The sequence below is a fragment of the Nyctibius grandis genome, chromosome 2 (genome assembly GCF_013368605.1).
Source record: "Nyctibius grandis isolate bNycGra1 chromosome 2, bNycGra1.pri, whole genome shotgun sequence".
Lineage (NCBI taxonomy): Eukaryota > Metazoa > Chordata > Aves > Nyctibiiformes > Nyctibiidae > Nyctibius > Nyctibius grandis.
In genome coordinates, this window is record NC_090659.1 from 103,734,740 (window position 1) to 103,756,655 (window position 21,916).

The 21,916-nt window shown below is 44.2% G+C and overlaps 1 protein-coding gene across 1 annotated transcript in view; it reads left to right on the forward strand.

Moving 5' to 3' along the window:
• The window catches only part of FLT3 (fms related receptor tyrosine kinase 3), a 30,033-nt gene extending 14,213 nt beyond the window's left edge, over positions 1-15,820 (forward strand). Inside the window, exons 10-24 of the mRNA XM_068395321.1 lie at positions 2,232-2,338; positions 3,485-3,596; positions 5,160-5,338; positions 6,812-6,924; positions 7,025-7,157; positions 7,247-7,351; positions 8,664-8,774; positions 10,790-10,943; positions 11,301-11,431; positions 11,814-11,938; positions 12,292-12,414; positions 13,026-13,137; positions 13,221-13,320; positions 14,621-14,726; positions 15,686-15,820. Coding sequence (XP_068251422.1) covers positions 2,232-2,338; positions 3,485-3,596; positions 5,160-5,338; positions 6,812-6,924; positions 7,025-7,157; positions 7,247-7,351; positions 8,664-8,774; positions 10,790-10,943; positions 11,301-11,431; positions 11,814-11,938; positions 12,292-12,414; positions 13,026-13,137; positions 13,221-13,320; positions 14,621-14,726; positions 15,686-15,820 — 1,846 coding nt within the window. The remainder of the gene's footprint in view (positions 1-2,231; positions 2,339-3,484; positions 3,597-5,159; positions 5,339-6,811; positions 6,925-7,024; positions 7,158-7,246; positions 7,352-8,663; positions 8,775-10,789; positions 10,944-11,300; positions 11,432-11,813; positions 11,939-12,291; positions 12,415-13,025; positions 13,138-13,220; positions 13,321-14,620; positions 14,727-15,685) is intronic.
• Positions 15,821-21,916: the final 6,096 nt, after the last annotated feature.

The following is a 21,916-nucleotide window of genomic DNA, read 5'->3' on the forward strand; positions in this document are numbered from 1 at the left end:
GATTTAGTGTTCATTTCAGGTAGTTACACTTTGAATTTATTTAGCGTTCTATTTATTTTATGAAACATATAATGGAGGGGAAAATACATGAATTGGGTGATTATTTCGTCTGACAAGTACATTCTTCTGTACAAACATCCCCCATAGCTACCCAGTTTTGGTTGAATACTAGCATTGGATAGACATGTCTCACCTGAGGGTAAAGAGTAGGGACAGATATTTCATTCAGTTTGAAGTCTCCAGAAGCAGCAAGGGGTAGGGAGGTCAGGCGATTCTGCCTACAAGCTGTAGCACTGCAGGTTTCAATGTGATTTTAAAGCAGAAGGTTTCTTGAAACAAACAAAAAAGGTCATCACATACTTTATCGTATTGTGAGCCTAACTTTGCATATTTTAGTCGACTTCTGTGTAATCCCATCTCCCAACACTTCTACTTTATTCCTTTCATATCCTTTTTCATTTCCTGTTTTTCTCTTTTTTTGATTTCTGCCATTTCCTTATCAAATTGTTCATCCTGATTATAGATCATATTAAATTTTATTAATTAAGTCTGTCCCCTTCTCTAGCTTTTAATTTCAAGTCCCAAGGATTCATCTCTCCTGTCAGTGCCCTTAGTGTTTTCAGAGATTCCTTCAGAATTTCCATTTTCTATTTGCTTTTGTTGTCTCTCTTTTAGCACACTGCTAATTTTCACTTCCCTCCTAAGAGCAAATGAGTTTTCATACACAGAATGATCTCTGTTAAAGTTATAATATTTATCTCACATCTCCTTATATTTTCAGGTATCAATGACACTTTTTAAATGACTTTCTCATTATTTCATTAGGATTTAATCCTTCAGACCTAGGATTTCAAAAGCAACAAATGATTTGTGGTTTCTTCTGCCTTCAGTATCCATTTTGAGACAGATTAAAAGGGGTCTGATTTTAAAAAGTCCCTGAGTTCAGGGACATCTTTAAGGCCATTTCAGATGGATACATTCAAAAGTCAATAACTCTAGGGAGGTGTTGCCTTAGTCAGAAGGCAAAATTGCCAGTGGCTTCAATGTGAGTTTTCCTGGTTTAGAATTGCAAGGTGATACTTAGTTCATTTGTATGTATCTTGCTTAATGAGAAATACCTTGGTTTTAGTTCTCTAGATTTCAAGCTCATTACTGCTTTCTCTTACTTTGCAAATTGCTGGCATGGGCTGTCTTTTTTCTGTCTGCTTCAAAATCCCTGATATGCCTGCTTGCCTTTACCACTAAAATTTAGCTGAGGGCCTCCTACCTGGTTATACTTGAGCAATCAGCCAAAACATCTGCCCCCAAAAAGCCAGCAACTAAACCTAAGAAGATATTTTCTTAAGTGCTTCTCTAACGTCGGTGAACTGCAATAGCTGCCTTTTAAATATGAAAATCATCCTGACACCAATAACTTAGTCAAAAGGACAGAAATAGAATGCCATCTTTGTAAGATAATATATTCCCTTCTCCCTGCCTCTTCGCATGTCCCATAGACCAGTGATTCAAAAGGTCATTCATGCAGGAATCTTTAAGTCTTCGCAGTCCTCTGTTGTTAGGTCCTGCCCAGGGACTTGTTAGAGCCCTCCCTCACCAATTCCACTGTCTCAAGCTGTTTTCTGCATGGTTTGGGTCTTGGTTTGCTGCCATCCATTGGGCCAAAGGCCATAGAGATTAGTAGAAGGCTGCCCTTCCTCCTGCAGAAATATCTTGATAGTTGGTGCTTTGTCTCATTGACATTGAACTTCTCATGGTGATCTTATTTGTGAGTTTCCATCAGATCTTTCAATTCTGAGAGGTTTATCTCATATGATCCTACTTGTCTCATTGTTATTTCCTAATACTGTTTATTGTATCAACTAGAAACTCCCATCAAAACCCTTTGGAGCGTAGAGAGCTTGATCCTTTGCTGGTCTTAGTATCTGTGCCAGGATGTGTTATATACCTTGTCTTCCAACAGACTGGTAACAAAATCACAGCCTGACAGCCCAGATGCATTCTAGGAACTATGAGGAAAACTGCAGAATGAAATCAATACTGCAGGAAAAAAATATCCTCTTATCAAAACAGTTACATTCTGGGGTTCATATTCTCTAATGAAAAATAATTTAGTCTGGGTTCCTCATTAGAAGATGTTGAATTGTTTCAGACATATATATGTATCTCGACTATGTTTAAAATATTTTTCAAGTTGGTCTTTTGTCCTTTTCTGTCTTTTCTTTGCTCCACAGCATTTTGTCAAAGTTCTGCAACCATCAGCACCAGTCTGGGATATATGTATTTTATGCTGAAAATGATGATACGGTCATGACAAAAAAATTCACTCTGTACGTGAGAAGTAAGTGAGAAAATGATCCCTGTGAAGATTTGGCAAAGTCTGGGATTTTGCCACTGATATAAATGGAGCTAATATGTTGCTTTCCCCTTGGTATTCCCCATTTCATTTACACAGATTTATTGTTTAAAATGGAGGAGCACAAGGCAAAAATGTGATTCTCTTCACACTGCACTGCACTATTGAAATCCAGGCACTGGGTCGGAGAAGGATGCCAGCTGCTTGTGGGTCATGTTTCTTGTGTTGGTCCGGGATAGAGAATAGAGGAAGGAGAAGGAAGTTATTAATTTTTTTCTCTTCCCTTTAGTCTACCATAAGCAGACAGGACAGAATAGGAGAAATTAGTCATATATTGAGAAAATTAATACTTCTTAAGAAAACCACAAAGCCTGGGAGCTCTGTAAAATACAGTGACTGTATTCTAACTCTAAAGAGCCAGAATCTATGACTGCTGTAGAGACCACATGGGATAGACAGTGAGAGGAAACGCTTATCCTCGTTAAGTGTTAGCTTTCTATGGCGTGTTTATGTCATTTTTTTCCTAATGGCATTTGTGAGTTAATGCAGTTAGTCTGGAGACCCTTTGGTGTGTGACACGTATGTTAGGGCTGCACTGCCTCCTACGCCCCTGCCGACGATTCGCACACTCACACAGTCTTGCCTGGTGCTCTCAGTTATCTCAGTTCTGCCACGTGACTGCAGCATCTCACCCTTGCTCTAGGTTAGCGATCATTATTTATTATATATTATTTATACAAGGATCCTCTGTGCACATTTTGTACAAGCCGGACACCCAGAACTGAGGTGTCAGTGGAGTCCTAAGCCCAGCTGCTTGCTCTGAGTCAGAAAAGCAGAAGTCAAGACTTCTAATTTCGGCTCTGCCACTGTTTTGGTCTGGCCGTGCCTGTACAGAGAAGTGGCTGCTCCCCTTGCCTTGCCCACAGTGCCATCCCACAGAACCGAGGCATGGGGCTGGAGGAAGGAGGAGGACTGAGGGCTGCACCCAGCTCTCACAGTGACACGCGGGTGGGTTATTTTGAAAACACAGAAACCGATCTTGGTCTTGGCAGATGTAGCATTGCCACATAAACACAAAGATTTTGGTCACTGAAGTGCTGACAGAAATTATCTTGTGTTATCTTGTTGCAGGAAAGCCTGAAGTAACGATGCAGTTGTTGTTCAAGCAGATCTCCTGCGTCGCTGACAGTTACCCTGCCTCATCCTGGGTTTGGAGGAACTGTCCTGAACTGAACTCATCCAAGTAAATAATTTTCCCTCTTTTTGATTCATTGCAAAGACCATATCTGAGCTATCCTTGGTTAAATGAAGACTGGCCTGTAAGAAACTAAGTGTAAAATGCACCCTCGACCATTTTGTACAAGGGGACATGGTGGCCCAATCCAGGGGAACCAGCTCACCAAAACTAGAGAAAGTTTCCAATTTTTTTGTTGGCATCAAATGAAGTCTGTAAAGATTTGTATTTCAGGCTCTTTACACTGAAATAAAACCCACTGGGTTTATATCAACAGTTTATATCAACAAAGTCCAATCTAAGTTTTTCTCTTGGCCTCTCAAACTTAGAGGGCATCCAGGGACTGCATTGGTTAATATGGGCTTGATTGGTTAAGCTTCAGTTAATACAGCTGTTACGGTGGCCTGTTACCAAAGCCAGTAAAGTCAGTGAGAGTGTTTCCAGTAAAGCTAGTGAGAGTGTTTCCATTTCCTTTATTTATTTAGGGTGATGAGTCAGGCCCTAAAATTTCAAGAGATGCTGAAACAGCTTTGAGCTGTGTTATGTACTCTGCAGTTTTTATTTTAGATGTGCCAAAAAACTAATAATCCCACGGTGCAGAAGAGTACTAGGTCAAATTATCTTTTGGAAGACTGTGGATAAAGCTCTAAGTATTTCAACTAGATATAAAAAAAAAAATCTAGACCATTTTCTCACCCATACCTCTGAAAAGGCTTCCTAACATCAATCTGTTTGTGCAGAAACGGAAGAGGAAAGAAAAAAACATCCAGCTAGTGAGTTTAAAATACTCCTTAAAACAGCTTTCTGGAAAGAAAATGCTGTGACATTTCTTTTCTTGGGAACTTCCACATGTAGAAGCTGGTACTATGTGTAGAGCTGAATACATTTGATTTATTTACTTACCTCCTCATTTATTTATGTGGACAGTAAATTAGGCAGTGAGTTGATGAATGATAGAAAAGCTAAAAGTCAAAATTATCTCTGCGTGGGCTTCATTCCCTTTCAGGATAATGTTCCCTCTTTCTACATGTCAGGTCTTAAATCAGTCATGAATACAGGGTGGATGCTCTCCATCTTGAGTGAGAGAAACTTCGTAGTTGAAATCACATACCTTCAGGGAAAAGAGTTAGAACTTTTACTGTGGGTTCATTTTGTATTTATTGTTTTAGTAGGGGCTCATTTGGAGATGCTCAGTGGTTTGAGCATTTGAGGTAAAGGTGAAACCAGTGGGAATAGATGCGGTAGAGGGAGGGTCGTGTCAGCTGTGAAATTGGTGGAGGTCCTGAAGGTGAGGGGCTGCAGGTGCCCTGCCGTGGAGAGTGGGAGTGAGCCCGCTGTAGGAGGTAGGGAGCCCAGTTCACCCTCCGCTGACCTTGCCATGTTCATCACCAAAAAATGAGACTGGCGACTGCTCTGAAGCCTCACTCTAACAGTAACAAATAAAAAACAAGCCCATCTATCCCTCCCTCCCTTCCAACGCAGACGTAAGACATGTTTTGAAACATCCCACATTCTCACTTGGAAAATGCCACTGTGAGCCAAAAATCAGAACTGGTCTCCTTTCTTTTTCAGCTGTACAGAAGAAATCACTGAGGGAATTCACAGCTTCTTGCCAGAGAGGAGATCTCTGGGGTCATGGATTTCAAGCAGTACTTTAGACGTAAAGGAGACAACAACCACCTTCTCCATTGAGTGCTGTGCAAACAATTCTGCTGGTTCAGCCTGTGAAAAGAGCTTCATTAACCTATCAGGTACCCTAAGCCAGTGCTTTAGCACAGGTTTTTTCAATTAAAGCTATCATGGTAGAACTTACAGTATTTTTTATCTGGCTAAATGGCTGACCATTCAATGGCATTGCAGGTAAAACACAAGCACTGTGTGTATACAGTGTGGGAAATGGTGGGTGAATGGCAGACACATGTCTCTTTTCTCTGGTCCCAAAGTGGGAGCCTCCCTCATTAAAGTGAGCATAAATTTCACATGAATAGGAGGTGCAGGATGGAGCCATGGCAATGTTGGGGTCTGGTTTTTTATTTCCTTTTAGTAATCTCTACCTGAAACCTGGAGGCATCAACTTTGGGAAGAGCTGAAGCCACTTTGGTAGCTGCTGGCAGGTGTTGGCTCTTGTTCCTCTCCTGGAGGTCACTGTGGTGCTGCCAGAAATGCCCATGGGAGCTCTCCTCACTGCATGGAGGTTATTGCATGCCTGAGCAAGAGCATGACTGAGCCAACAGACCTACTCAAGGGTCAGTCCCTGCCTGGGAAGCAGGAGCGAGTACCGGGATAGAGGCGTTCTTAAACTGCTGTAGGCAGGTGGCAGAAGGCTAAGCCCTGGTTTAAGAACCACTGTACAGTCTCTCTTCTTGTAGGGGACACGAGAGATTCTTTCCATGGTGAACAAGAAAATCAATAAGGTTATTTGCCCATTCACTTTGTACTTGTAATACCATATACACCCCATAAGGCAAAATATTTCAGTTACAGGGAACATGCTGTGGCACCTGGGAAGTGTTTTGAGGCATTCAGATATTTGCAGTACAGAGATTTCCTTTGTCATGGATAAACAAGCTGTTTGGTGCTTTTGACTACAGCTGGCAGAAGCTGTGACCTCTGATAGAGTTTGAGCGTTTATGTTGAAATTACAATAGAAAGTAAGCATAATACTTATGCTCTTAGAAACTACCAGAATATGAGCACAGGTCTCATGTAACACTTGCCTACCCGCCAACACCTTATAGTATGGCCTTGACTTGTTAAGAGAGTTCCTGGCTGAGCAGCAGAGCAATGCTTCGATTAGGTTGGGTACAGTCCATCCACTTCGAGCAGGTTTCGTACAGTCCATCTGCTGATAACTGGTGCTTGAGTACCTAATGTACATTGCCTGGGGGAAGGCACAGGGTGAGAGAAGGGAGACCTGATGAGAAAAGGAATTGCTTATTCCTGTTTATGCTCACGAAGTCCAATCCATGGATCATACCAACACCTCTGTGCACCTAGATTTATTAAATGGAGTAGAATTTTTTGGAAATGAAAACAAATGTCAGAATTACCCAGCACTTAACACCTCCTGCCCAGCTCCTTGCTTTGCATGTGGCTCCATCTCATTCCTCGTGCAGAGGAGGCTCAGGCAAAGTGGCAGAACTGACCAAGCCGCTGCGGGTTCTCCTTGCACCTTTAGCTGTACACACAAACTCTGATTCAGTAGTAATATGTGTCTCTTAAAGTTGCAGGAGCTGTTTCTTCCCCCCCGGACAATGCTGCATTCCATGTCTCTGTTGGATTTTTCTTCCTATTGATCGCTTTTTTGTTTGTATTCATTTTTCATAAATACAAAAAGGTAAAAGCAAACATAAATACCTACCTCTTCTTCTTTTCTTTCTACCAGGCTGTTTCTTCTTCTCTAAGATTTATTCCACTTTTATTTTTTTCTTCCAAAGCAATTTAGATATGAAAGCCAGTTGCAAATGATACAGATGATAGGCCCATCGGATAACGAGTACATCTACATCGACTTCAGAGAATTCGAATATGATCTCAAATGGGAATTTCCCAGGGAAAATCTGGAATTTGGTGAGCAGTCCACAAGGCAAATCACAGTGCTGGAGTAGTCGCCTGTGCTGTACCAGCTGCAAATAATATTGTCATATCATGTCTTGTAGGACAGGTCCTTGGTTCTGGGGCTTTTGGGAAAGTGGTGAATGCGACAGCTTATGGAATTAGCAATGCAGGAGATTCAGTCCAGGTCGCAGTCAAAATGCTAAAAGGTATGATAAACTCTGGGTGCCTTTCGCAAGCAGTGATGTATTCTGGCAGCTCCGAAGCAGAAGCGGTGTTGGAAGAAATTCCTTTTATATACAGAGTTTTAGCAGCTGCACCTCACAAATGCTTGATTTCAAAGTCCTTTCAAAATGCTTTCGGAATCCTGTCTCAGTTTGGAGAGGTATTGCTGAAGCGCCTTCTTCCTGCAGCATGTTGCATTTTGTCCTACACACCATAGATCTGTGTTGTGTGGGGAAGGATGGAGCTGCTCTGCTCTAAAGAGGATGAATGCAAATTCCTAGTGCAGATTAGCCTGCTGGTCACATTGGTGACTCTGTGGACTTTGGAGTAAGGTCTCTTTTTCTTCTAGTGCTGTCTGGCTGTTGCTTTCCCCTCGCCTCCTGCATCTGAGATAGCTTGTTTTCAAAACTTCCAGCACATCTTCCTGTAGTCTTTTCTTCTTGATGACACAAAGCAATTTCTTTCTATCCCTCCTTATGGGTCAGGCTTCTTAAACCTCTAATCCTCCTTGCTGCTTTGCTCTGACCTCTCTCCAAACTGGCTTGACCCCTCATAAAAGCAGTGTCCAGAAGTGAGCCTCCCTGGCAGCAAGCAGGAGGAGGGCTGCCTCACTGGGTCCTAGGTACAACCCTGTTGATACATAACGGGATGAGCTTCACATCAGCAGCAGCACCAGCACCCTGCTCACCTGTGTGCCCACACAGTCCTTTCCTGTCAGCGCTGCCATCCACCTCTTCATCTCCTATTTGCACATGTGCATCAGCTTTATGCTTCCTTGGCCCACTCCTTGCAGTTGTCTTTGTGGAAGTTCATCTTGATCATTTTGGTTCACATCCCTAGTTCACTGAGATCAGGAGGACCAAATGCTTGCTGGAAAACAGCCTAAAGCTATTACTGAAACACAGGGTGGCCTTCTTAGCTATTGGGTTGCAACTGGTTGCTGTTAAGGCTTTTTTTCTCTTAGCATTTCTCTCTGCTGTTTTTTCTGCCATTTTTTCTGTGCTTGTGAACACCTTAATACACTGCTGTCATTCCTTGCCAGCACCAGAATGACAAATATTAACATTTTATGACTGCTTTCCCAAACATTCAAATGATCCACACTCACACACATATTTATTTTCCACCTTTGGCTAAATCTTTTTATACCGTACAACAATTTTTTAGGATATTCCCAAATGTACTGTCAGTCCAATTAATGTGAAATGAAGACTTGCATGTGACAAAGCATCACAACCATTTTACGTTTTTATTTCTTTGCTGGAGATTTCGAAATCTGTATTATTACTTTTACAGAAAAACCTGATGCTTCAGAAAAAGATGCTCTAATGTCTGAGCTGAAAATGATGACTCACATCGGAAGCCATGAAAATATTGTGAACCTACTAGGAGCTTGTACTGTGTCAGGTAACTTGAATTGTGGAAAGGTGCCAATTAAAACCTCCAGACTAACGTGGACTCCTGAACAGAAAAGAAGTATCAAAAATTGATCACTGAAAACAGTATTAAAAGCATCCAAACCATAATTAATCACCTATTCCTCAGGCTGCTGTTCCCCTCTTCACCCCTGAATCCAGTCTTTGGCCAACCGATTTTGCTGTTCTGCTTGCCCAAAATAAGATGAAGATTAAATGAAAGCAAAGTTAAGGCCATGCATGTGTACAGAAATGGGTCCTTTTTAATTGTACTTGCATGAAGTGATGCAACAGCCCTTCTATAGAAGAGGTTTTCCTGTTACAGTGGTGATGGCACTGATACGGGCCAGTTTATTAAGCGGAAAAGAAAAACTTACCTGGTGTAAAATACTTTTGTATCCACGTGATTCTGTTCACATAAAAAAAAAAGAGAAATTTATTTATTTTTTTCAATCACATTGCTCACCAAACAGTGAAGTTGTAGAAAGAAGTGGGAAAATTACCTAAAGCTAGACAGGAAAGAAAATAAACTGAAAAAGAGCAGGTGGAAGGGGAAGAAAGAAGAGGAGAAAAGACAATAATGAAACGAGAGACAAGAAGATGGGAAGAACTACTCAAAGATGGTCTAAGGTGAAAGTGGCAAGATATTATCACTAATTAATTATTGTGTGACTTATGATATAGTTGAGGCAATGTACATGGATATTCCTGTCCCAAGAACTCCCTCTCTGGCCAGTCCAGCAGTGAACGGGAGCGGGTGGAGAGAGATTAAAGAACAGATCATCTCGGGGGGAAGGGCAGGGGTTTACCCTGTGTTTGCCCATATCATGAATTGTAACAGCTGCCACTGAAAAACTTGACAGATTTTCTGCCACGAATATTTATTAAGTCAGAAAGACGAAAAATAACAGTTAATTCTTGTTTCCTAGGTTGCATCAACAACAATAGTGTCATGCAAAGACATTTGAGGCATAAGAGGAAAGCAATAGATCAATGTTGGTGGCATTAGCTGATTTGAAACTATATAGGCTGCCACTGCCTTCTGGAAAAGTTGGCAAGATGTGATGGTGTAGGCAGGAGAGCTGCAGGGAAGACCTGCTTAGTCTGGCTGGGTAGGGCAGGGACACTTCCAGCCTTACCCAAGTCCCGTGTTCAGAAGCATTTACATGGCTCTCAAGAGTTTCACATCCATGTTCTTAGAGACTTTACAGGCTTTTCCCAGTGTGCCCTACTTTGCTTGACAGGGGCCTTCTGTCAGAAACGTCCACAAATTCGTATTGAGTCTTTCTGAGCCAGAAGTGGTGACGCCAGTGTATGACTTGGCAGGGGTGATGTGTGACCACTCTGAGCTCTCCCTGGGCCATTCGCTCTGTTCCTCCTGGCTTGTCATGGCTTTTCTTTGAGCCTGCCTGGTCAGGAATTGGAAGTATTTTTCCTTTCTTGAGAAAGTGGCTGGACCAGTGCTCCACTCAGACACATCCCCTTGCAAGGTCTTTCCCTCCTGTAGGTCCTCTCAGCAAGCAGACTTGGGTTTCAGGTGGCCTTCGTGGAAAAAAAAAGGATATTTCTAGAGCATGAAGGTAGTGCAGGTAAATGAAAGGGTGTAGGTCAAAGGATACCAATTCACACCATCAAGATAATTAGCAGGGGTCATCTTTTGCTTGAATCATGTATGGTTTAGACAATATGTTGCATCAGTGCTGTCTTCCCCCAGTGCCATTGGTATGGGGAAGGATGTTTGTGCCTTCATAGGGATTTGCAAATCCACCCTGGGAGATGCACCACAGGGAAAAATCAGCTACACAGACTTTCCAAAGGGACATTACAGTCAGTAATTGCAGTCTGTAAGCATTACGTGCCCATCAGTACAGGTTATCTAGCTGGGAAGGGAAGATGCTTGGGGCGTTTAAAACAGATTAGTCCTGGGAGAAGGTGAGGCATCATTAGGGCTTTAATGGGGAGAGTGCTATAGATAGCAGGAGGCATTTACATTTCCAACTATTTCAGGACCAATCTATTTGATATTTGAATACTGTTGCTATGGTGACCTTCTGAACTACTTGAGAAGCAAGAGAGAAAAGTTTCACTGGACATTAACAGATATTTTTAAACAGCACAACTTCAGCTTTTACCACAATATCCATTTGGACCAAAATTCCAGGTAAAGCATTCAGCAACAGTTAAATACTTTCTAAAGCTACTGTCTCTTTTTAAGCTGCATTCTCAGCTGTTCTGTAAACTGGTGAAATTATTGAATTCTTGAGAATGTGCCTTCACGTACTTTAATGAGCAACGCCTTGGGAAGAACTGAGATTTGATTCTGCTTATGATGTTCTTCGCACTGGACTGCAAAAAACAAGCAATTTCTTGTTTCGTTTTCCAGTTTTGAGAAGACTCATGTCTGCACCCAGATTTTTAATAGCAGTAACTGATCATGCTTTTTCACTGCAAAGCAGTTTATGTGTAGAAGATTGTGATCCACTGTGTGTAACCTTTGAAAGTGTGTCATCCACTCCAGGAAGGGAACTCACCTGAAGTACGGTGTGAATACGACTCTGTGCAGAGAGGATGAATTTGAAATCACACAAAGAAATCAAAACATGAATGTGACATCTAGATCAAATGGGATTGTGCTGTATTGTGAGGAAGGTAAGAGATTAATTGCTTTTATCTCTAGTAATTCTGTTATTGTTATATTTATTACATTATTGATTCAACTAGACTAGATTCAGTGACACAGGAGGCCCCTTTCTATCATATGTTTCTCTTTCCCCCTGGCAGAAATTTTGCTGGAGAAGCATTCAACAACACTTAAGGCCAGAGGCTTATGTTTCTTGTCATGCTATACATAGTATTTGAGTATGAAAATACTCTTTCCTTTGTTTTGTGTCTGAGCAAAGGATGCAAAAGATTGATGCTCTTTGTGATATTGTTCTTGGTAGCAGCCTGTGAAAATCCTTGTAACAATCAGTAGAATTAATCAGAGTGAGGAAGCCCATGGAAAACTCATACTCCTGGTTATTTTTTACAGATAAAATTAAGGATACAAGCAGACAGATGGATGAAGAAGAGGTTTTTAATGTGCTCACTTTTGAAGACCTTCTTTGCTTCTCTTATCAAGTTGCCAAAGGAATGGAGTTTCTTGAGTCCAAATCGGTATGGTGAAGAGTAGCAAATCGTTCAGACAGAAAAGACAGTAAAAATAGGTCAGTCTATGACAGGCAGACTGAAGAACAGAGCCACACAGTGGCAGACTTGAACTATACCTCCTTCCCTGGCTTTACAGCAAAGACTGGATTGCAGTTTTAGGCATGACCCTGAGTAAGAAGTGGCTGCACACTTCTGGCCCTGTCCCCTTGTACAAGCAGCTGGGGAATGTCCACTTACTCATTCTCCAAACTGTTTAAGTGGAAGAAGGCACCAATTCAGAGAGCTCTGTGTGAGACAAGGGAACTAGCTCCTTCTGATACCAAATGCTGCAGAGCATTAACTCTTCCTTTCCTTCTAAGTGCATTCACAGAGATCTCGCTGCCCGGAATATATTAGTGACCCATGGAAAAGTGGTGAAAATATGTGACTTTGGCCTTGCCAGAGATGTAGTGAACGACTCCAATTACATCATCAGGGGCAGTGTAAGTTCCTGAATGCTCTCTATTTTTCATAACATCGTAAGAATGATAAGGAATCAAGAAAATTAAGCTTTGCATTTTCAAATTCCTTGTTAGCTTTATCGATATCTGTACAGACAGTGCAGAAATCTCACTTTTTCCTGCCTTTATAATTAACAATATCTAAGTGGCGATAGCACTGTAAATGAGATGATACCCATGTCCTTTCTAAAGCACACTGAAATCCATTGATAGAAGTGCTGGGAATTGTTTACTGTTATGGACAATAATAGTATAGGGGCAATAGCATATGTGTGGAGTATAGCAGATCCTCCAGCTAGTCGAAGAAGTACAGGGTGGACATCTCCATCTGGGCTATTCGCTCTGGAAGTCAGAGGAGGGAAGAAGGCTCTTCCAAGGCTGAGCTCATTTTCTCCTTAAATAGTAATCTAAAATGGCTCCTTAGAAGTGCCTATTTCTCTCTATAAGGGAAATTAAAGGGACTACTAAGAGAGGCACAGCTTTTCACATAGCAAATGTGAATTGATCCTCCTCAAGCAATGAGAACTACAGTGAGTTATCTAGAAAGCCTGTGTCACAGCATGACTTGGTCTCCTTTCCCCCTGTCTCTACAGGCTCGTTTACCAGTTAAATGGATGGCTCCTGAAAGCTTATTCGAGAGGACGTACACAATGAAGAGTGATGTCTGGTCTTATGGAATATTACTATGGGAAATATTCTCTTTGGGTATGTTCTGCAACATAACAAAAGAGCACTGCTTGGTTTTGGCAGCTTCTGAATTAACACGTATTCTCCAATATTTTCCACAGGTGTAAATCCCTACCCTGGTATTCAGGTTGATACAAACTTCTACAAATTAATACAAAGTGGATTTAAAATGGACCGACCATATTATGCTACAAAAGATGTGTAAGTGTATTTTCTGAGTGATGCACAGCATGTGAATTTCTATTTACTAGGTCACTGTTGGTATGACCTTTTAGTTATTGTACACTGTACCTTGCTCAAAAAAAGTTGCAAAAGGTGAGATCTTCCTCTAACTCTGAAAAAGGCTGCTTAATCATGTAGGTTTTGTCCTAAAGCAGAAATGATCAACACTAAAGGTTATGTGTGTTTGAAAGGACTAATTTGTTGTCTTTATTTAATTGTGCCTTCATTTCCCAGAGAACTTCTTGTTCTCAGATCACAGACTATTTTTTTTTTGCAAAAGCAATGCTATACCATATTCATTTTGGCTATTCACTAAATCTTTGGTGATTTTTTCTGAACTTTTTTTTCAATTGAGCTTTAGCATGTTTAATGCAGTTCCAGGAGGCTAGGGATCCTTTTAGAGAAAAACCCTGCTAAGGAGGAGTTGGTGGGAACTATTCCTGTGCTCTCAGCACATGATTTTCAGTCTGTGCCTCTGTGCCTGGATGGACTCTGCCTAGAGGTGGATCCCAGGGGATGAGAAAAGAGAAGGTGATGGGGAGCTACAAGATCTGGAGCATGGAGGAAAGGGAAGGACTTCGATTGTCTGAGGTTTTTTTCTGGCAGACATTTCATAGATGGTCTAGGGACTCAGTGCCTTGCTATGACACAATGCTGTTCTCATCCTCTCCAGTAAAGACTGTAATGGCATTAAAGGTACAGGTGAATCTCAGAGATTGACCCATGAAAGATTGCTGTGGGGCTTATAAATATCAGGGAACCTATTGACCCGGTAAGTTTGCAAAGGACTTTAGCAGATAGGTGCTGCACTGGTCCCTGATGAAACTGAAAAATCTCCAAGGTGGCATTTAAAATTCAGAAAGATTTTTGTGATGGCAAATCACATAAAAAGGCTTGCTGTGAAAAGTGTCCTCAAGACTACAGAGTACACAAGGAGCAGGTTCAGCCCCAGAGACAGACAGGAATTGTCTTCCTACCACTTTCTGTATGGAAAACAAGGTTAGCATGCCAGTATGTGCCAGCCAGGGTGAAGTCCTGGCCCTCAATCCTATGAGGAGGATTTTGCTGAGGACTCTGGTAAAGCCATGTTCTTCATTTCACACTTTGTCCTTATATTTCTATATCTTTTCCTCTGATGCAACATGCTCAAATCTGGCCTCATTCTACAAAATTGTCCTGGTGCCCCATGATTGCCATCCACATTCTGCACTTCTGTGTAGTCACTTACAGAGACTCCAACAGCTCATATGTTTTCTATGTCACCTCTTCTCTTCTGCAGCTATCACGTGATGCAGTCCTGTTGGGCCCTTGACTACAGAAAAAGACCCTCTTTTTCTTGGCTGGTTTCCTCTCTTGCCTGTCAGCTGGCTGAGGCAGAAGGAGCAGTAAGTAAACACAGAAAGAAGAAAAATGGTTTTGGTTCATTTTTTTTTGTAGCCCCATATAAGCTGAGTAATAGTCTTCTGGTTTCTATTCAAGTGTGTTATGGAGCTATTCCCCAGGGATCTGCGTAGAGTTTGGGGAAGTTTTTTCTCCCATCAGAAGGAATCCTGACCTCCCTGATGAGGATTTCTTTCCGCCAACTGCCTGCACCAGGACTCTGGAAGGCTGAAATCTCTCAGCCTGTGCTATGGGAATGTTTTTCCCTTGTGCAGGAGCCAGCACAGTTGGCTTTGGTGATGCTGATGGCTGCCATGGGAGGGGAGCTGAGTCCAGGCCACCCTCCAGGGATCTCATGGGGGACCACCATAGGTATGTGCTGCCACGTCCTCACAGACGTAGGGCAGTATGTCATTCTAAAAGGTCAAAATAATAAACAGGATCTGAGGAAGCCATATTCCATCCTTACCAGACTGTGATCTCTTCCTCAGGGAGGATAAGCAACTCCTTTCAAAACTACCGATTCCTACCTGGGTACCCACTCTGGGCTAGACACTGTTTCCCAGTGCAGTGTCCTTGCGAATCTTTTGTGATATGGGGAGCTGTGAATGACTCTTGCCTTTGCAGCCTTGAGCCTCTCTGCAGGCTATTAGCTGCCAAACGTAGAGGCAAACTGATGAGCAACTTCAAAGCACTGTGGCTAGAAAAAAATCCCCATTATTTGCAGTCCAGTGCCCTTCCTCAACCCAGCTCTTTTTGGCTAGATAAGATCCTTCTCACTTAGGCAGTTGTCTGTACTCCCTTTGGAGTCAGTGCGAAGTAACAGGCAGAACTGAGTGTGATTCTCCCTCAAGAGGAGGGGGGCTGTACCTTCCAAGTGCCTGCTTCACAGGGAGAAAAGCAGTTATCCAAGTACAATAAGTAATAACAGAAAAGATATTTTATTTCCCCATCCCAATTCTAGGTTTACCAGAATATGAAGAAAAATGTTTCTACACACAATTCCAGCATCAAAACTAAACCACATGTAAGCCGGGATGAGGAACCTCTGCTATCCCTGACTGTGCTACAACATGAAGACTCTCAGGTTGAAAAATAATCTGGGTTCTAGATTTGATCTCAGTATTTTCATAAATTCTGTGTAGCATAAATGTTTTCTATCACCACTAAGAAACGAAAATGTTACCAACTGCTGCTCTGTTCACATTTCTTATGGGCCAGTCCATATTTATGTTATTTTGAGGAGAAGACACAATTCATTTCTTTGAATTCAGCAAACATGTCTATCACAAGAGAGAAGCAATGGTCTTTTTGCTGTCTCTCTACAACTGGATCTCTTATCCTGGTTTTATGTAAACAGTGTCTAATCAATGCATTGAATTCAAACTGTTCTTGTCATATTGCAAGCAAACACAAGAAAATCCATGGTTTCTTAGTCAATGATTACAAGCACAGACTATGCGTCTAAAGAGAACTGCTGTGATTTCCAGAAGTGCTACTCACATCTTCATCTCCAGATGTCAGCGAGTGTTGGAAAATCAGCCTTGTTTTACAAGGAACTATAAATTTGAGTGTGTACGGCTGTCTTATCCTGAACATCTCAACTGCTGTGAAGTTCCCGATAGGTGTACAGTTCAGGTGAGTTCATTTCATCAAGGTTTAGTGATCCAGGCTACATTCTGCACCTGCTGATGAGAGCTAGGCACTTAAAGTGAGTGATTCTTTTCCACCTAAAATAAGCATCTAAAACAAACAGGAGGAGTGATATTTGGAGATGACCTTCTGCCTCCCTGGTCTAGAAAATCCAGATGGCAGTCTCCAAATGAAAGTCTCACTTCAACTAAGTTATAGCTAATTCCACTCTTTGGGCTTTGTGTGTTTCAATATCAAAAAAAAGAGTTTAATTTTAAAGAAATCGTCTTCTGTAGCAATTTAGGAGTGTAACGTCATCACTCCCAATTCACAGAAGTCAGCCTGGGTGTATGAACCCTCCTACAATAAAATGAGAGTATGTCTCTCTAACTTTCTCCCAGACTCCCAGGACAATAACCAGAGGCTTGATGTTTTTTTAATATAGCTAAAAAGACACATTATTTTCATTATGAGGTTTGGAGATTCGTAAACGCAGCTTTCATAATGACGAATGGGATGCATTTGTCTACATCCCAGTGAATCAAGATGAGAATATACTCGTTAATAGTTTTCTTCTCTTTTACATTTTACAAGATGCTAACTGCAGTTAGGATTTCCAGTGGTGAGTGTTGTAAATGAATAACTGTTTGGATAGAATATGCTATCACACGAATTGAGCTGCTCTTTACTAACACTGTCCGAAAATAATTAATGTTGTAATACGGTGATTATGATTTGTATATTTTTGTTAACATTGTTGAATTAGTAAGCAATCATTGATTTTTAATCAGATATAAACTGCTAAAGAATAATATGGAAATATAAAGTTAGAAATAAAACTTTAACATTGCATTTTCTGGAAAATATATATGACTTTTAACATACTCAAGTAACACAATTTCAAAGTGCTCAGCAACAAGATGTCACTGTTCAGCACCGTTAACACACAGCCTGCACCAGCTGGAAAGTGAGAGTTGAGTGTCTTGTGCAGACAGTTTTCAGCCTTCAGAGCTAGAGGAGCTTAACACTGAACTGGTTGCATCCAAGCCTAGCTGGCTCAGGAAGCTAAGCAGATGTGAACTTGGCTCACAGAGGAGCAGATGGGAATCCCATGTGCTTTAAAACATGCCAGGGAGTTGTGTCCAATGTTTTTCCACAAGATTAAAAAAGAAGTGGACAGAGGTCATCTGGCCCCATCATCACTACTGAGCTGAGACTCGGGAAAGTAAAGGCACTTAGAGAACCTTGGAGCTAACACAAACTCCTTGTGATATACACATGAAAAGCAGCTCAGGCAACACTGCACCCTGTGAGGAAGTACAAAGAGAAGAAACACCCTCCTGTAAAGGCTGGACATGTGGACGGTTGTGTATCTGCTTCTCCACAGACCAGAGGGAGATGGAACAAAGCTACAGGAGGCATTGAGTGAAAAATAATATCTTTTAGGAGCACATTTCGTTTCTAAGATGCTTCCAACACACATTAGCAAAGTGCTAGTCCATTCCCGAGGTTTGTGCAGAGCCACAGCCAGTACTGTTTAAGGAGCAGTTTCATGATTCTTGAATAAAAATGCCCACATTTTCTCTTGTTAGGATCCAGACCCCTAATCTGTGCCTCCAGGAGAAGGTTCTCTGGAGAAAGTGCTAAATTCCCCCTGTAGTGAATGGGGAGAGTTAAGCTTGTTTGAAGACCTCCAGCAGAGATGCCATTAGTCTAAGTTAGGTGCATTGTTAGGCAGAGACAGACAAAGATTCAGTGATCATTAAGCTGGGAAGAAGAGGAACAGAAGGGAATGAAATCAGTTAAAAATGCTGAAAGGCAAAGGACACCACACTCTGCTTGTTAGCGATAACAGAAAGAAAGAATCATAGATTCATAGAATAGTTTGGGTTGGAAGGGACCTTAAAGATCATCTAGTTCCAACCCCCCTGCCATGGGCAGGGACACCTTTCCACTAGACCAGGTTGCTCAAAGCCCCATCCAACCCGGCCTTGAACACTGCCAGGGAGGGGGCATCCACAGCTTCTCTGGGCAACCTGTGCCAGTGTCTCACCACCCTCACAGTAAAGAATTTCTTCCTCATATCTAATCTAAATCTACCCTCTTTCGTTTTAAAACCATTACTTCTCGTCCTGTCACTACATGCCCTTGTAAAAAGTCCCTCTCCCGCTTTCCTGTAGGCCCCCTTCAAGTACTGGAAGGCTGCTAGAAGGTCTCCCCGGAGCCTTCTGTTCTCCAGGCTGAACAGCCCCAAAACAAGAACAAGAAATAAATATTTGACAGCCAAACTGAAAGACCAGACACGTTGAGGAATGGGTCCTAATTGTCTTTCCCTTTTCCCTACCGAAGCACAGCGCGGAGCCTGCAGTCCGGTCCCGCGGAGACCTCCCCGGGGGCTGTCCCCGAGCTGTCCCGGGGGCCTCGCTCCCCGTCCCGCTGCCGCAGCCGGCAGCAGGTGGAGCTCGGGCACCGCGCTGCGCCGCACGTCCCGGCCGGCGGGCAGGCAGCGCCGGGGCGGCGGGTGGAGGAGGGACAAGGAGCCGGGCTGGTGCTGAGCAGCAGGGCCTGGGCCAGCCGCGGTGTCTGGACCGGAGCTACAGCAGACCTGGGGCACCAGGGCTGGGGTGGTGGTGCCGGACTTCAGCGCATCTGGCTGTCAAAGGGAATCCACAGCTAAAACCTGGTAGCACTGGTGGGATGAGCCAGGTACCAGTGCGAACCAGTCAGTGCATTTGCCCAGATAACCATGCCTGTATGTCACAGGTAGCAGACGCTAAAAAAATACGCTAAAAAAACCCGCCCTTTTCCATCCTGCTCAAGAGATTCTTGATTCTTGGCTATTCTCCAACACAAGTCTCGCTGTCAGGTTTGGGATATCTGGGATGGGCTCTCTGAGAAGAAGGGGCTAATCATGTGTTGAACCAGAAGGGGGCAGCAGAAGTGACAGCAGCTAGCAGTGGCTTTCAGTCCACATGTTCATAGAGACATGCGAAAGGTCATGGAGAAATCCAAGGTCATATTTGTTACAGAGCCGTTTGCAGATACGTCATTTTTAAGAGTCCACACTTCCACTGGGAAATATTTTGGGGGTGCAGAAATCAAAGCAGGCTGAAGATTTGACTTGCAGCGTGCAGCATTTGCCATGCAGCTGGGCACACCAGATCTCAGCCACCTCCTCCCAGGCACTGAACTAGGTGAACTACTCAGTGGCACAGGGCTCCTTCTTCCCAGGTAAATGCACTGCTGCACTAGTGAGTCGCTGCCTCCTTCCCTCCTCCATCAATGGCTAATTAATTAGACCATGCAAAGTAAAACAGCTTTAAAAAGAGGCACAAGAAGACCCACCCAGAGCTGTGGTTCAGGAGGCCACAAATCTCTTCAGGAAGAGGTGGGACCTGAGCCCAGCTCCTTCTCACCCTTGGTGAGCATCCCGATGCTGGGCTGCGGTGAGGTGGGGCAGCAGTGCATTCCAGTCAGGTTGTCTGAGATCCAAGCCAAATTCATGTTTCCCGACACGCTTCCTGTGGACAAGATAAAACAGGGGGGCTGCTCAGGTCAGGGATCCTGCCTTACAGGTCACTGCCACATTAAAATTTAGGTGATTACAGCTGCACTGGAGAACTGGTAGAGCAACACTCCTGGAAGAAGTGTGGGAGCCTTGGGGCCTTGGGTATGGTATGGATCAGATATCAGCTGAGGAGGGTTTCTGAAGACCTGTATTCTTGTAGAGATGTGCTCACCATGGAAAAGTGGTGGTTCTTCTGTGGCCACCTCCACAGAGGCACATGCAGAGTGGGGTGGGATTCAGTTCATTTAGTTGTGATGGAAACCCATGGGAGATCCTGACAGTGACCCGCTTCTCCTGTCACAGGCTGCCTACACCCACTCACGATCCATTGCACTGCTAAGCTTTGGCACTTAGCTGTAGCTGCCCATATGTGCCCAGAGGTGCCTCTTCCTGGCTGCACTAGAGTTCCCCTCCCTCCGTGCCCTATGCCATGGGGACATCACTGTCTTCCAGCTGAAGAAAGCCTGGATGTTACATCTAATCACAGTCCTCCAGTCCCACCAGTGCCATCCCTTCAGATCCTAAAAAGGAGATGCCTGTATCTGGTTTCCACCATATTTCTCCTGGAGAAATGACTACCTACCTGATGTGGACTGGGATGTCCTTTGGAACAGCCTCCTGTGGCAGGGGAAGCAGGCTGGGGGGGTCCTCGATGCAGAGGGGCTGTGGAGCTTAACCCAGGCAGAGTCCCCAGGCTGGTCCCCAGGAGCTGAGCCGCGAAGGGAGTGGCCAGAGGATGGCAGTGTGGGCCACAGCCAGGAGCCTGGCTCTGAGATCTGGTCCTGGACCTACCTTTCACTCCTTTTGAGGCCTCTTTTCAGACCAGAAAAAAATGGGGTGAGACTCCTCTTCCCTCCCAGGAACTAGAAGAAGACAGTTGGGAGCAAATTGGAGGTGGTGGAGAGCAGTCAGGCACGAGTTTCTCCTTGGAGACAAGGGGACTGAGGTTTTTTTGTTTGTTTTAGAAGGAACAGGATTGCCCATGGAGGAAGAAGAGTCTTCTCCTTCCTTTTACAGCCCCAGAATAAAGAAAGGTCCCATGTGGGAGCCTCAGCCTGCTCCCTGCCAGGCCAAGGAAGCGCTTGGCACCTCCCTGCCTTGGAGTCCCACATTGCCTTGCATGAAATATTATCCACAAAACACCACAGCCCTGCAGGGATGTGTGCAGTTATGGCCTTTGAAACCTTCGACCTCACAAACAACAAACCATCCACACGGGCCAGAGGTACCCCGTGCTTTTGCTGACTGAACAGGTTTGCTGGACTGGGCCTGCTATGAAACACGGGCTGAGGGAGATGGTGGTATGGGGCAGCCACCCCATAGCATCATGCCGTGGAAGGCCCTTAGGGGGATAAATCGGCAGGACGAGCAGTGCCGAGACGTGTGGGAGGGCACGGCCACGGGGCGTGCATCACCTCCCCGCGAAGGTTACATTTCAAAGCTGGGAGATATAGGAAATGAATCAGTGAGCAAGGCAATGAGAACATCAGCCTCTATATCGCCCCTGGGGCGTGGAGGGGACAGCCCGGGGGCTCGCTGGTGGCAAACGTGTGCAAACCATTTTGCAGCTGCAGTTTGATGTTTTGCTTGGCGTGGGAGTCAACACGCTTGTTACTGGCACCGTCCCACTCCCGGGCTCGGGAGTGGTGTGGCTCTGGGCGAGGGCTGGGGAGCCGGGGGACACCCCTGCCTCGGGATCCCCAGACCGTCCCGGCTGTGCCTTGCTGCAAAGCCGAAAACGTGCGGCTGGGGAGCGCTGTGATTCCCTCCACGTTTCCCCCGCCGGGCGCCGCCGGGGCCGGGCTTCGAGCCGGGGCAGATAACAGCGGCCCTGCGTGCTCCGGGGAGCGTCCGTGCGGGGAGGGGGGGTGTCCTCGGGGGGCAGGGGCCGATAACAGCCGAGCCCTGGGCTCCCTCCCCGGGAGCGGGTCCGCCGCCGCCCCCGCACACCGCCCGCCGGGGCCGGGGCCGCGCCATCGGGGCCGCTCCGCGGGT